At 45.0% G+C, this 13,719-nt stretch overlaps 1 protein-coding gene across 1 annotated transcript in view; it reads left to right on the top strand.

Moving 5' to 3' along the window:
* VWA2 (von Willebrand factor A domain containing 2) overlaps positions 1-13,719 on the top strand; it is a 34,058-nt gene that overhangs the window by 4,293 nt on the left and 16,046 nt on the right. Inside the window, exons 3-4 of the mRNA XM_015421501.1 lie at positions 71-204; positions 4,617-4,726. Coding sequence (XP_015276987.1) covers positions 71-204; positions 4,617-4,726 — 244 coding nt within the window. The remainder of the gene's footprint in view (positions 1-70; positions 205-4,616; positions 4,727-13,719) is intronic.

Here is a 13,719-nt window from a genome sequence, read left to right on the forward strand (position 1 = left end):
TGCCAGCACCATCTGGCTGCTTAATACTGCTGCTCTTTGTTGTGACAGAAATGCCTTTGTCTTTTCCCAGTAATGAATTGCTCCGCCCCAGTGGACATCTTGTTTCTGTTAGATGGTACCTATAGTATTGGCAAAGGAAGCTTTGAAAGGTCAAAGTACTTAGCCATGAAGCTTTGTGATGCCTTGGACATCAGTCCAGAGAAGGTGAGTCTACATAATAGGTACCTAGAGAATGACTTGACCAAAAGCAATCATTGCTCCTTCTCTCTCTCTCTCTTTGTGCATATAAGCTTTCCATATTTATAATGATGGCACAGCAACAGTGACATCTTTGATATATAGCCATGTATAAAGCTGAAATAATAAATAAAAAACATTTTAGTCCATTAATTAATTAATCAATTAATCATGCAGCACATTTTTAAAATGTTTTTAACAGGTGTATTTCTTAAAAACTGCAGATTGCAGGTGCTCTACAAGAGGCATTCTCTTTTCTCTCCAAAAGAAAGGGAGTGTACTTTCTTGCTGTGATACATACATGTGTTGTTTAAAATCACAGAGTTGGATCCCACAGAAGGATTCTGCCGATGGAAAGGACTTCTGTATGCAGAGCACAACCTTCTTGCTTGAAGAAAGTCCCACTGCAACCCAAAATGACCCCTGAAATGCTGCTCATGGGTGATAAGGGAGCCCTAGGAATAGCATGAGGCAGAATCAGTGGAACTCCTCCACCTTAACCACAGGAATCCTTCATAGGATCCAAGCCTATAAATGTTTTTTTAAGAACAACAACAAACCAACCACAACATTACTTACAAAATGAAACTCATGACTGATTCAAATTTCTTCAACTGGGTTACAGCCTTAATTAGAAGCTGTCTACAGTTCTTGTGCTTTGTAATAATAAAATCAAAATTATTTTATACTAGGAATAAGGCCTGTTGTGGAAATAAATACAACGAACTCTAGAAAGAGGCTCTGGGAGAGTGCCAAGGCCTTGGGCACTCAGCATCAATGTGCTGTGGCGACTTCAGCAGGGTATAATGACACAGAGTCCACCATTTTCTCCAGAGGAACTGATCTCTGCTACCTGAAGAGCAGTTGTAATTTTCAGTGATCTCCAGCCCTCACTTGGTGATTGGCAACAATTGTTACCCAGGAAGAAATGGCTGGCTTGGAGGGTGGAGTCTATGGCATTGTATCTGTCTGAGGTCCCACCCCAACTCAAACCTCACCCTCTCCATGTTCCACCCCTCAAGTCTCCAGAAATCTCCCAGCCTGGAGTTGGCAACACTATCTTCTTCCCAGCCAAGCATCAACCTGCCATTATCTGCCCCTCTGATTTCAGCTTGGCATCTCCTCCCCCCTCCCTCCTGGAGATCAGTTGTAATTCTGAGTGATTTCCACCCCTCTCCTGAGATTGGCAACAGTGGTTCCCCAGAAAAGAATGGCTGGTTGGGAGGGTGGAGTCTATGGCATTGTACCTGTCTGAGGTCCCACCCCAACTCAAACCTCACCCTCTCCAGGTTCCATCCCTGAAATCTCCAGGGATTCCCCTATCTCCTTCCCAGCCAATCATCAACCTACCTTTATTTCCCCCTCTGATGTCAGCTTTCCATTTCCCCCACACACACACCTGCAGCCTCTTCCATGCTCTGAAGTCCTGACTGCCACAGAATCCACCATTTTCTCCAGGGGAACTGATCTCTGCCATCCGGAGAGCAGATTCTGAGTGATCTCCAGCCCTCACCTGGTGATTGGCAAAAATGGTTCCCCAGGAGGAAAAGTAGGCTTTCTCTGTAATGGGGACCAAAGCAGCTTACATCATTCTCTTCTCCCCCTTTTGAATTGCACAACAATCCTGTGAGGTAGGTTAGGCTGAAAGTCTGTGACTAGTCCAAAATCACCCACTCAGCTTCTACAGCAAGAACCTGGATCTAGCAGACCCTGGTCTGAAGCACTGACTGCTACGCCTAGGGCAGCCAACCTCCAGGTGGAGCCTGAAGATCACCAAGTATCACAACTGAGCTCCAGACAACAGATCTCCCCTCCCCCCCGGAGAAAATAACTGCTTTGGAAGGTGGGCTGTATGGCATTCTGTTCAGCTGAGGCCTCTCTCCTCCCCAAACCCTAGTTTCCATAGACTACCAGAAAATCTCCAGGAATCTCCCTACCTGGAGCTGGCAACCCTAGTCCGGACTGGCTCCAATGAGTTCCTCTCAAAGGCCTGCAAAGGATTTCCTTTGTCTGAACCAAGCTTGGTTGCCTACTATGGTGAAACGGGCTCTAGTTTACAACTCAGCTGTTTGCCTCCCACCCTCGTCCCGTGGGCGTATCTCACTCCTTAAGTCCGCTGTCACCACTCATGGAATCGTCACTGCCTTCTTAGAGGGACAGTGAGACCCCTCTGGCTGAATCTCCCTATTTGGAGATGGAATCCCCAATCATTGGGGGATCCTCGGAAAGTTGGCAACCCAAGGGTCAAGCCTTTCCTTGGTTCCCTGGGCTACCCTCTCCCTTTGGTATTGTGCAGAGCAGGGGAGACTATGTGGTCAGAGCACAACACAGATTATTAGCCCAAATAAAAGAATTTATTTAACTATCTACACAGTTATTGAGCGCACACACACTGTAGGAGTAAGCAGACACCATGAACCAACAGGGCATAAATCAACAGGGGTTAAACGCAAACCTCTTTCCCTACACACAATACTCTCTACCTCTGGAGATTGTGGGCTCACCTGTACTTCAGCCTCTCTCTCTTGCCCAAGAGAGCAGGGAAACTTCCATTCATTCCCCAGTCCAGCCGAGTGTGCAGTGGCTGAATTTCTGCTGCTCCCAGGGACGAAGACTGCCTTGGGACAGTCCCTGTTTTCCCGTACTTTTTGGCCTTGGGACAGCTGGGAACTGTAGGCCAGCAGATGAGGAAGCCCCATTCAACCCAGTGAGTGATACCCCTGCAGGCCCCTCTCTGGAACTACAGCTCAATTAAACCTTATGAGAGAACATTTTAAACAAACCACAGAGGGCAGCTATCTTACAAACTCAGGTAACTGCCATTTCGTTACACCTACCAACAGCCACTGAGGGAAAACTTAGTCCCACACAGGAGGGAAGCAGGAGAACCATCTTTGTCAAGAAAGAAAGCTGTTTGCCAGTAATTCTGACAGGGCACAGTGGCTGAAAGGGGAGTGGGTGTGGAAGAGGAACAGACCCAGCACCTGGCCAATGGCATGCAAGTACTCTTGAGTGGCAGGTGATGGGCCAATGGCTGAGGGAGAGCATGGAATCTTGCCACCCCAAAACAGGATTCTTATAGGAGAGATTGTCAAGTTTTCTTTCCTTACAAGTTTTAAAAGACCCAGTCATGGCATGTCTGCTTCACAGGGGCTCTGTGCTTACCAATCTTCATATATCACCATTTGGAAACTAGTTTACCAGATTTACACGTTGCCTTCTAGGCACCTGTAATTATATGTATGTTGTTTGCTTTCCTTTGTTTATGATAGTAAAAGGTTTCCCTTGCTCCAAAGCCAGTCGAATCCGACTCTAGGGGGTGGTGCTCATCTCCGTTTCCAAACCAAAGAGCCAGCACTGTCCGAAGACTTTTCTGTGGTCATGTGGCCAGCATGACTAAACACCGAGGTGCACGGAACACTGTTACCTTCCCACCGAAGTGGTACCTATTTATCTACTTGCAATTTCTTGCTTTTGAACTGTTAGGTTAGCAGGAGCTGGGGCCAGAGACGGGAGCTTGCTCCGTCACACAGCACTAGGGTCTCAAACTGCCGAGCTACCAGCCTTCTGGTCTGCAGCTCAGCATCTTAACCTCTGAGCCACCGCAGCCTTTATGTTTTGTTTTGTTTATGATGCAGTACACTAAATCTAGATGTTCAGAAAAAGCATAAATTGAGTATATGGTTATGCAAGATCCTTCACTGGGTGTGAGGGATTGGACTGAATGGTTTCTCCATTATCTTTATCATAGATATTTGAGGAAATTCCTAGAGCATCATCCAGATGTGACATCTCATTCTCCTCAAACTCCACCCCCAAATCTCCCAAGCTTTTGCCTAGGCAGTGTTGGGAACTCTAGCCCTTGGATTCATTGGGTGGGACCAGGTGATATCACACTGAATAGCAATATCAATGCTAGTAATTATGCACACATCCTTGTGCATGTGTGTAGCACTAAGCATAAAATATTATTTAGCAACTAGTGCCAGATTATTTCTCCAACATATGTGTTAAAAGTTATTACAGGTTGGTGTTCACGGAAGTCTTAAAAGAAGCCATCATGTGTTTGAGCTAGCTAACAGCCTTGAGATTTCAACCTGCTGCCCTGGGGCACTGAATAAACTCAAAGCTTAAATCTCAGGGCCAAAGCCTGAGATCTAGCAACTCTAATTGTGGCCCACCTGGTGTGCCGTGTAAAAACTGAAAGATACTTGTTCATGCCTGTTCCATAGTAATGTCAAAATATAGGAAACCTGAATATTTCCGGCAAATTGTTACTAGAAGGGCTTAATTTGTTCCATTTCCATGTTGTCCTATTTAGATGTGTAAAGACAGTGTACAACTAAATCAGCTCTAAGGATCTTCTTCTGTGCTTTCAGGTCAGAGTGGGAGCCATACAGTTCAGCAATACTCCTCACTTAGAATTTCCCCTGGATGTGTACTTCACCAAGCAGGAGATAAAAGACAGACTCAAGAAGATTATGTTCAAGTAAGATTATTATGCCCTGATGTGCATGGTCCATGCTCGCTTGATCTTGAAGATCTTGGAAGTTAAGCAGGGTTTTATTGTTTTATCTTGTTTTTATACATGGGCCTCTGCCCTCTTGTAAGCTGCCCTGAGCCCGTTTGCGGGGAGGGTGGGGTAAAAACGTCAAAAATAAATAGATAAATACCTGCATGGGAGACCACTGAAGAAGACAAGGGTTGCTATGTAGAGGCAGGCAATGGCAAACCACCTCTATCTGTCTCTTGCCTTAAAAACTCTATTGGGCTCAAGGGCGTAGACTTTCCACTTTCCGGGGGGGGGGGCCTGGGGCCAGGGCCAGAGGCATTGCTATGCTAGGTCCGTAAAATAACTGAAGCCCAGTGGCGTCATAGGGAGGACCCAACTTTGCTTTCAACATATGAGTGTGACTGAACACCTACTTATAAAAATATTTTTAATCCAAGAACCTTTCATTCAATAGCAGTAGTCTCGGCATCCCATTGGAAATCAACAAGCTATTTATCTGTTACACATTTGATTAAGGATGTTACACAAGGACCTCCTCTTGTGTGCACAGAAGCCCTGCATCCCCCCAAAGGGAAGAGAAATAGTGCCCAGCAAAGCAAAGGCCAGCGATCCTGCATGGATCCTAGCCTGCCTTCTCCAACCGACCTTCTCTTCTGTGCACACAAGCCTTGCACCACCACCCCACCCAAAGGCAAGAGAAACGGCGCCCAGCAAAGCAAAGGCCAGCGATCCTGCATGGATCTCGGACTGCCTTCTCCAGCTGACCTCCCCTCCACCCAAGACAAAACAAACAACCAGGTGACTCACCTCAGATGGGCAGCAGTCCTCCAGATAACTTCTGGGCCAGGGGATCTCCAGCTGCATGAGGGAGAGGACTGCTGGGCATGCAAGCTCATAGAGCATGCAAACTCCATCTGAGGGAAGGCAGGGCCAGCCCAGATTAGGAAACAAAAAACAAACTGGGCTTCAGTGCTGCCTGACCAACGGATCTGTGCTGCATGACTATTGGGAGAGGAACCTCACGCCCCTGTGCTGAGGTAAAAATTGGTGCACTGGGTGGGGGGAATTGGATTGCCAGCACAGCCTGGCGCAGCTTAAAGGGAACCTAGGTCACGAGCTAGGTGGCTGCATGCTGTCCCACTGTCTCTTTTCCGGTGCTCGCACTCTCTTTTCTCCCAGCCACCTCTGTGGTGGAGGGGAGGAGCTTTTACTCCAACTTGCCAATAGGCAAGCTTGCACACTCATGTATTTCCTCCTCCTCCTTCACTGCCTGGCACTGATTGCTGGGGGGGGGGCTCAGTCTTCCCTGGAAAAATTTGGGAAAGGCCCGTGCCCCCAAGCCGCCCATAGTTTACGCCTATGATAGGGTTGCCATAAATCAGCTGCAACTTGACAGCAATTCTACATTATGAGTTTCTATGAATAACAACGGAGCAAAGGAAAAATAAATATGAATAGAAAAATGCTGGAAAATAAGAGAGGCAACCCCCCTCCCAAGCCACCCTTTTAGCCATGATGCAAAAGCTGAGGTGTCTCATTCCTCCATTGTTTATCCACCAGGCCACATGCAGTACTACCTTAAGTGGCCTTCTTAGTCCCTTGACGTCAATAGGTTTTTAAAAGGTGTAACTCTAGGACAGCTGTTGGTGGAGAAGGAAGAACCAGCTGTGTACCCAAACCAAGGGATTCCCTTTCCTTTCATTCATACCCTTTTAACCTGCTGTTTCTAATTACAACCGGGACATAAAGAGCCCTGCTTGATCAGGCCACCTAGTCCAGTATCCTGTTTCACACAGTGGCTGACCAGTAGTGTTGGAGGGCCAATAAACAGGACATACAGGGCAGAGTCTTCTCTTGATGGTGCCTCCTATCTAGGGTTGTCAACCTCCAGGTGGGGCCTGGAGTTCTTTCAGAATTATGGCTAATCAGACTACAGAGAACGGTTCACCTGGAGGAAATGGCAACTTCAAGAAGGTGGACTCTGTGGCATCACATCCTTGCTGAGTTCCCTGAATTCCACCCTCCCCAAGCTCTGCCCCAAAATTTCTAGGAATTTCCCAGGCTGTAGTTGAAATGTTATTCCTAGCAATTATATTCAGAGGTTTACTACTTCAGAATGTGGAGGTTTCCTTTAGACATCATGGCTAGTAGCCATTGATGGGCCAATCCTCCATGAATCTCTCTTACTCCCTTCTAAAGTAATCTATGCTTGTTGTTATCACTACCATAACTGGCAGCAAATCCCACAATTTAATTGTTAATTGAGTAAAGAAGTTCTGCCTTTTGTCCATTCTGAATCTATTGCCTGTAAACCCCAGATTCCACTATTTTGGGACAGAGAGAAAAAGTTCACTTTATCCACTCTCTGCCCCAGGCATAATTTGCTAAACCTCGATCATGTCTCCCCTCAGTCCTCTTTTTTTCTAAACTGAAAAGTCCCAGTCTCTTTAGCCTTTTCTCATAGGAAGGGTGCTCCAACCTTTAATCATCGTGGTCACCTACTTTTTAAAGATATGGTGACCATGACTGTACATAGTATTCCTTTAAGTGATATTGCCCTATACTTCAAGGATAGGGTTCGTAATGTTTAGACCAATTATCCATTTACATTTCAAGGGAATCTATCTGAAGCTGGTTTTCCATATGAAGTTGTAAATGCTACAATCTGGTTTTTACAACCACTCGTTTTACAAACATTATCCTACCAGCTGAGACCGTTTTAGTCTAACTTCTGAGCAGCAGCAGAATGCAATTTAAATTTCTTTCCTCCACAGTTGTTAATTTTACACAAAGTACCTGTGTGATGAGGTCTTAATTCATCAGGATCACAATGGGGTAGGGGTGTGCAATTTTTTTCCCACACTATTTTCAGTGCAAGTCTATTGTATTCAGAAAAAAATTGGAATTCCCCGAAAAACCCGGATTTCAGTACTGGTAAAGTATTCGGATCCAGAATTTTTTGGAAATCCCATTTCCCCCCAACTCCAATAGACCCAAACTGAAAAATACAGAGGGGAAAATAACAGCAGCAAAGCCGCAAAAAACAGCTGAGAGGCGGACTGCCTTTAAACCAGACTGCCCAAAAAAGATTGGAAAGCAGCTGATCCTGCAGGGAGAATTCTCCCCAGAGACTCTGCTGGGGCTCTGCCGGGCGCCAGGTTTAAACCAGGCTGCCTAACAGAGCCTGCCAAGCAGCTGATCCTGCAGGGAGAATTCTCCCCACAGGCTCCACTGGGGCTCTGCTGGGCAGCTCGGTTTAAACCAGACTGCCCAACAGAGGCCTACCAAGCGGCTGTTCCTGCAGGGAGAACTCTCCCCACAGGCTCCACTGGGGCTCTGCTGGGCAGCCTAGTTCCCAACTGAAGGTTGACTGTGCAAAGAACGACACACACAAACAGCTCTGCAGAAATCTGTTTCCTGGAGAAGCAGGCTTTATTAGATTCCCTTCACTCCTTCCCCCTCCCCTATACATCGAAAGTTACCAGTCACCCCACTATGAGCTATTATATTCAGGAATGTGTTGTGAAAACAGCCTCACTGTCTTATCTCCTCCCAACTCTCTGCCAAGTTACTTCTCACGATGAGCTCAGCAATCTTGTGCATTCTGTACTCTGGTTCCCAATTTCCCTGCAGGAGTAGTGAACTTCAGGCTTGCCACACAGAGAACACTGTCCCTACACCCAACAGAGCCCATCAAGCAACGGATCCTGTGGGGAGAACTCTCCTCGCAGGGTCCACTAGGGCTCTCTTTGGCAGTTTGTTTGAACAGCCCAAAAGAGCCCCAGCTGAGGCGGCTGGGAGAGTGCCCCTGGCCATTTTGTGGGTTTTCTTCTGCAATACCTTTAAACTCCCCCTTTTAAAAGGGACTTCAGAAAAACACCCAAAAACAGCTGAGCTGTGTGAGCAGTCTGCTCCAGCCCCTCAGCCATTGTTCAGGTTTGCTGGTAATTCCCAAATATATCCAGGATTTGGGGAGGATTTTTTTTTTTTTTGGTTCTCGCAAAAAATCCCAGATACATTTGGGATGCTGAAATTTAACCTAAAAATACCAATAAGGTGTTTTCTGGGTATATTTTTGGTTTGGGTAGACCAGAATGCACATGCCTACTGTATGCGGATACTAAGCCTGTGGCTGGACTGGAGTTAGTTTTTAATGTTCTAAGAAAAGTCAGGATATCATAAGTGTAGCCTTGACTGTTGTTGAAATGTAACTGAAAGCAGGCTATCAAACAGTAGTGAATAACTGAAACCTAGACGTGTGCTGAAATTCCTTTAATGATGAGAAGAGAATGTTGACAGCCCTAGAAGAGATAACATCCTTCATCTTAGCCATTTATCTTGGTTTTAGATGAAAAACGTAAATATACAAATGACCAAAATAACTAGGATGCCAGCTGGCACTTCAAGGAAAGCAAATATTTTGAATGGGAGTTTCTGAAGACTTGTTTGGTGTCAGTTTGGTGTAGTGGTTAAGTGCACGGACTCTAATCTGGGAGAACCAGGTTTGATTCCCCACTCCTCCACTTGCACCTGGCTGGATGACCTTGGGCAAGCCATAAATCTGGCACAGCTGTTCTTGAAAAAGAGCAGTTTCTGTCAAGAGCTCTCTCAGCCCCACCTACCCCACAGGGTGCCTGTTGTGGAGAGGGGAAGGGAAAGGAGTTTGTAAGCCACTCTGAGACACCTTTGGGTAGTGAAGGACGGGGTATAAATCCAATCTCTTCTTCTTCTTGTGTGCATTATTGCCCTGTTCATTTTATCTTTCTTTGCCCAAGGCTGGTCTTGGGTCCTGGCAAAAGGCTGTATTACTCTTTTTTTTTCTTCCCATGAACAGAAGGTGTACTTATGCATTCTGCTGCAAACCACCTAAAATGTGGGTTGAGATGTACCATACAAAATTGCTCATAACAAGTGAATCAGGGGATCTGTTGGCCATGAGTAAAACAACTGGCATGAATTTTTTTTAAAAGAATTAATGTGGAAATCAGCATTAATGTCTGCAGAGTAAGCTGCTTTTAAAGTCATAGAAGCAGAGCTGGTGGAAAAGTTAGCAAATCTGTTTGCAAAAGAGACCTTGAGGGGAACCATAAAAGTTTAACTCAAAACCTTTGCTTTAGGATGAATAAATCTTCTTCCAGGTGTCCAACTGCCACTTCTCCACCTGGGCTCTTCACCCACTCACCACCTTCCCTTGCCAGCTCTTTTCCCTCCAACTCTGCCACTGGATTCCACACCTTCCCAGTGTGCGGGGCAGCAGCAGCTTCTTACCTGCCTGGAGCTTTTGATAGCTCACCCTGTTGCCTGCCTATCTGTCCTCACACAGGGGGCTTGCCTCTGTGGCTTTCTTCTTTCGTGCCCCCCACAGGAGGGAGGAACAGCAGGCAACAGCAAGCTAATTCTCCACCAGTGACCTTCCTCCCATTCTGGCCTTGACCATGGTATATTTCTGGACCTTTCTGAGGTGGTTATCAGGTAGGGATGCCAGCCTGCAGGTTGGACCTGGGGATCTCCCAGAATTACAGCTCATCTCCAGACTACAGAGATCAGTTCCCCTGGGGGAAAAACTGATGCTTTGGAGGGTGGACTCTATGGCATTGTGCCCACTGATGTCCTTGTCCTCCCCAAGCCCCACCCCCAAATCTCCAGAAGTCCCTGAGCCTGGATCTGGCAATCCTATCCCCCCAACCCCCACTGGTAACCAGGGAGACCTGGCAACTCTATTATCAGGGACCTTTCACGCTGGTGATTCCATTCTTACCACAACAGCTAGTTCCTGAAGATGTTGCTAAAAGACTACTGCTTGGATTGGTAACATATGAAATATAGATCCTGCAGGATTCTTTTCTGTTCCCCTTACTGTTCCACATCTCCATGAAGCTGCAGGGAGAGGCCAGGTGTGCCACTCCAAGCTCCTTGAAGATAAAAATGTCATAGATAGCCCAGTGCACAGAGTGGAAGGAAAGGACCTTAGATTTAATCAAATCCAAGAGTCTGCTAATTCATGGTCTGGGAGAAGTTCTACCTCCTGAATCAATAAGCAGACTCAGTTGCATAGAAGCCAAGATGTTAAATATCAGAAAGTGCAGATATTTAAAAGGAAACTTTCAGCTAGTTTTGAGTCAGCTAGTTTTCAGGTACAAACAAACCAGTCACAAAATGCAGCCGGCCAGGGAAGCTATGACTGTTACTTAGAAATTGTTAATACATTCCTGACATTTAGATTGAGATAGAGGGTAGAATAGAGGAGGCTCCTGAAAAAAGATCAAAGCAAGTCTGGCAGTAGTTTATAGCACTGAGAATTATAGGGCAGTACAAAGAGAAGTATACAGATAAAAGAACTAAGGAGCACAAAGCATGAATGTGATCAAATACTTAATACAGCAGGAACTACAGAAATGACTGTAGGAGGTTATTTTAGAACTGAATAAATGCCCAGAATCAAAAGTGTATGCATGTGACAATAAGGAACAATATACTCTAAGGACAGAATAGATTTTCAGAATTTTGCCTTTCCCGTATTCCCTTTTAATTGAAATGGAAGAGGCAGTAATCGTAAATAGGATATATTAAGAACTCCTGGGACAGGATTAGGAAAACAGATAGAGAAGTCTCTTCTCCGTCTAAAGTTTAATTATAAAATTTATCAGACCAGTGACTCTGCGAACTTTTGCCTTTATTCTGGAATAAACTATAAAATCAAATATAACTATTCCAGAACTACCACTTAAAGTAGTCTGCAGGAGAGGTAGCTGAGGATGATAGGAAGCAAAAATACAGGTCACGAGCCTATCAGAAAATGCTAGAGATATCAGCCACTGAGATAATTCAGTATGAAGTAGAATACTATTTCAGGTGTAATTCTGTAGGCTTTCTCTTTCCCAAGAAAACATCAGTCGTCTGTTCTATTGAACAAGACTCCAGGCAAAACAATATGAGCAAACAAACCTATTATTTACCATAGTTGCTGGAGCTATCCTCCTAATTTTTTTCCTGACATAGATTTTAGATATTAGCAGGGCTTTTTTTGTAGAAAAAGCCCAGCAGGAACTCATTAGCATAATAGGCCACACCCAAGAGCAGAAACTCATTAGCATATTAGGTCACACCCCTGATAGCACAGCTCATTAGCATATTAGGCCACACCCCCATGTTACCAGAAATGTGGTCATCCAGCCACACCCACCTTTTGCTTCTTATTCTGTTTACCTTGTTTGTTGTCAAAACCCAGAGCTTTTTTGTAGCAGGAACTTCTTTGCATGTTAGGCCACACACCCCTAATGTAACCAATCCTAATGAGTTTCTGCTGTTGGGTGTGGCCTATTATGCTAATGAGTTCCTGCTGGGCGTGGCCAACTCAGGAGCCAACCGGAACTCTGTTCCTGTGCGTTCCTGTCCCAAAATAGCCCTGGATATTAGTATGTTTTATATTTCATTTCTTCTTATCTGCATCCACTGTTCCCTACTGTCTTTATGGTAACATCTTTTGTGCAGAAAGAACATTGGCACCTTCAGTCTTTTTCTTTAGCTTGTCTTTAACTTAATGAACATTTAAAATCTTTTATTGTTATTTCTTGCAATTAAAATCCTCTGTGTTGCAAGTATGTTTCCCCACTGCAGTTAAACTGTGTGATGGCCAAAATATTTTATAGTACTCCCAAGGATTTGCAAATAAAATTTGTGAGTTTCCAGGAACAGCAGTTTGCATCTTTTTAGCAGATGTTAGTGTAGAAGTATGGGGGCAGAGAGGAAATTGCACCTGAGGTGGACTGTAGATCTTTTAAATTTCATCTCACAACAATCCTTACAAGCAAGAGACTGAAATACAGCCTTATCTAACTGGATATCTCATCCCTTGGTGATTTAATGAACGCGTGAACACCCTCAGTGAAAAATATTGTCTCTGGTATTTCATTTGTTGTTTCCCATATACAAGCTATCCCTTGATTTTGTGATCACCAAGAGATGATGGCTATTTATTGATTTATTTACTTCATGTATAGTCCACCTTTCTCACTGAGACTGAAGGGGGATTACAGAATAAGAAGCCAATGCAATAAAACCAGTGTAATACATTCTACAAATAGTTCAAACAAACAACCACCCAGTTACAAGATTAAAAGACAATGCTGTACAAACAGCATAATACATACAGTAAACATTGCCAAGAATAAAACTGCCTAAAATTTTAGACATTTAAGTTAGAATCCTGTTCTCTTTGTAAAAATGCCCTCTGAAGAATTCATTTTCACTACATCCCACTCTCTGTATTAAAAATGTCATTCTGACCATATTCCCTTTATAAAAATGCCCTCCTGAATAATTCTGTTTTCTGCATTCTGTAGAATGATAAGAGTGTGGAAGTCTTCCTGACTCTGTCAGGCAGGTATTCCACCAAGTGAGAGGCACAACAGAGAATGCTCTGGTACGGGCAGCTGCTGACTTACCCATTTTCAGCATGGCACCTTCAGGAGGATCAGTGAAGCTGCTGCAGTGGAGCAGGAGAGGTAGTCCTGCAGATCTCTGGGTCCAAGGCCATGAAGAGCTTTGGGAGTAATAAGCAGCACCTTGAACCCAGAAACTAGGTGGTAACCGATGGAGTGATGCAGTAGGTATAATATACATATAACTTCTGTCTCTGGATAGCAATCAAGCTGCGGCTTCCAGTACCAGCTAGAGTTTCTGAGTTGTCTTCAAGGGCAGATCCATGTAGAGTGCAACCCAATAGTCCGTCCATCACCCTCTGAATCTGCTAGGCTACAAGTAAGGAGATTTCCACTGCGCCTTTAAGATGTCCCAGTTGGCTTGGGAGATGAAGCAACAGAAAGAGACCCTGCAGCTCCATGCCTCAATGTTTTTGCCTACTTTTTCTGCTATCTGCTATGTACTATATCTGGAGTCTGGTTCATTATAGTGGGGGGTGGGGGGAGCAAGTGAGCAAGAGGACCAGGGGAACTGTGAGGAAGAAACCA

Source organism: Gekko japonicus, unplaced genomic scaffold (assembly GCF_001447785.1).
Source record: "Gekko japonicus isolate JY-2015 unplaced genomic scaffold, Gekko_japonicus_V1.1 scaffold1116, whole genome shotgun sequence".
Classification (NCBI taxonomy): domain Eukaryota; kingdom Metazoa; phylum Chordata; class Lepidosauria; order Squamata; family Gekkonidae; genus Gekko; species Gekko japonicus.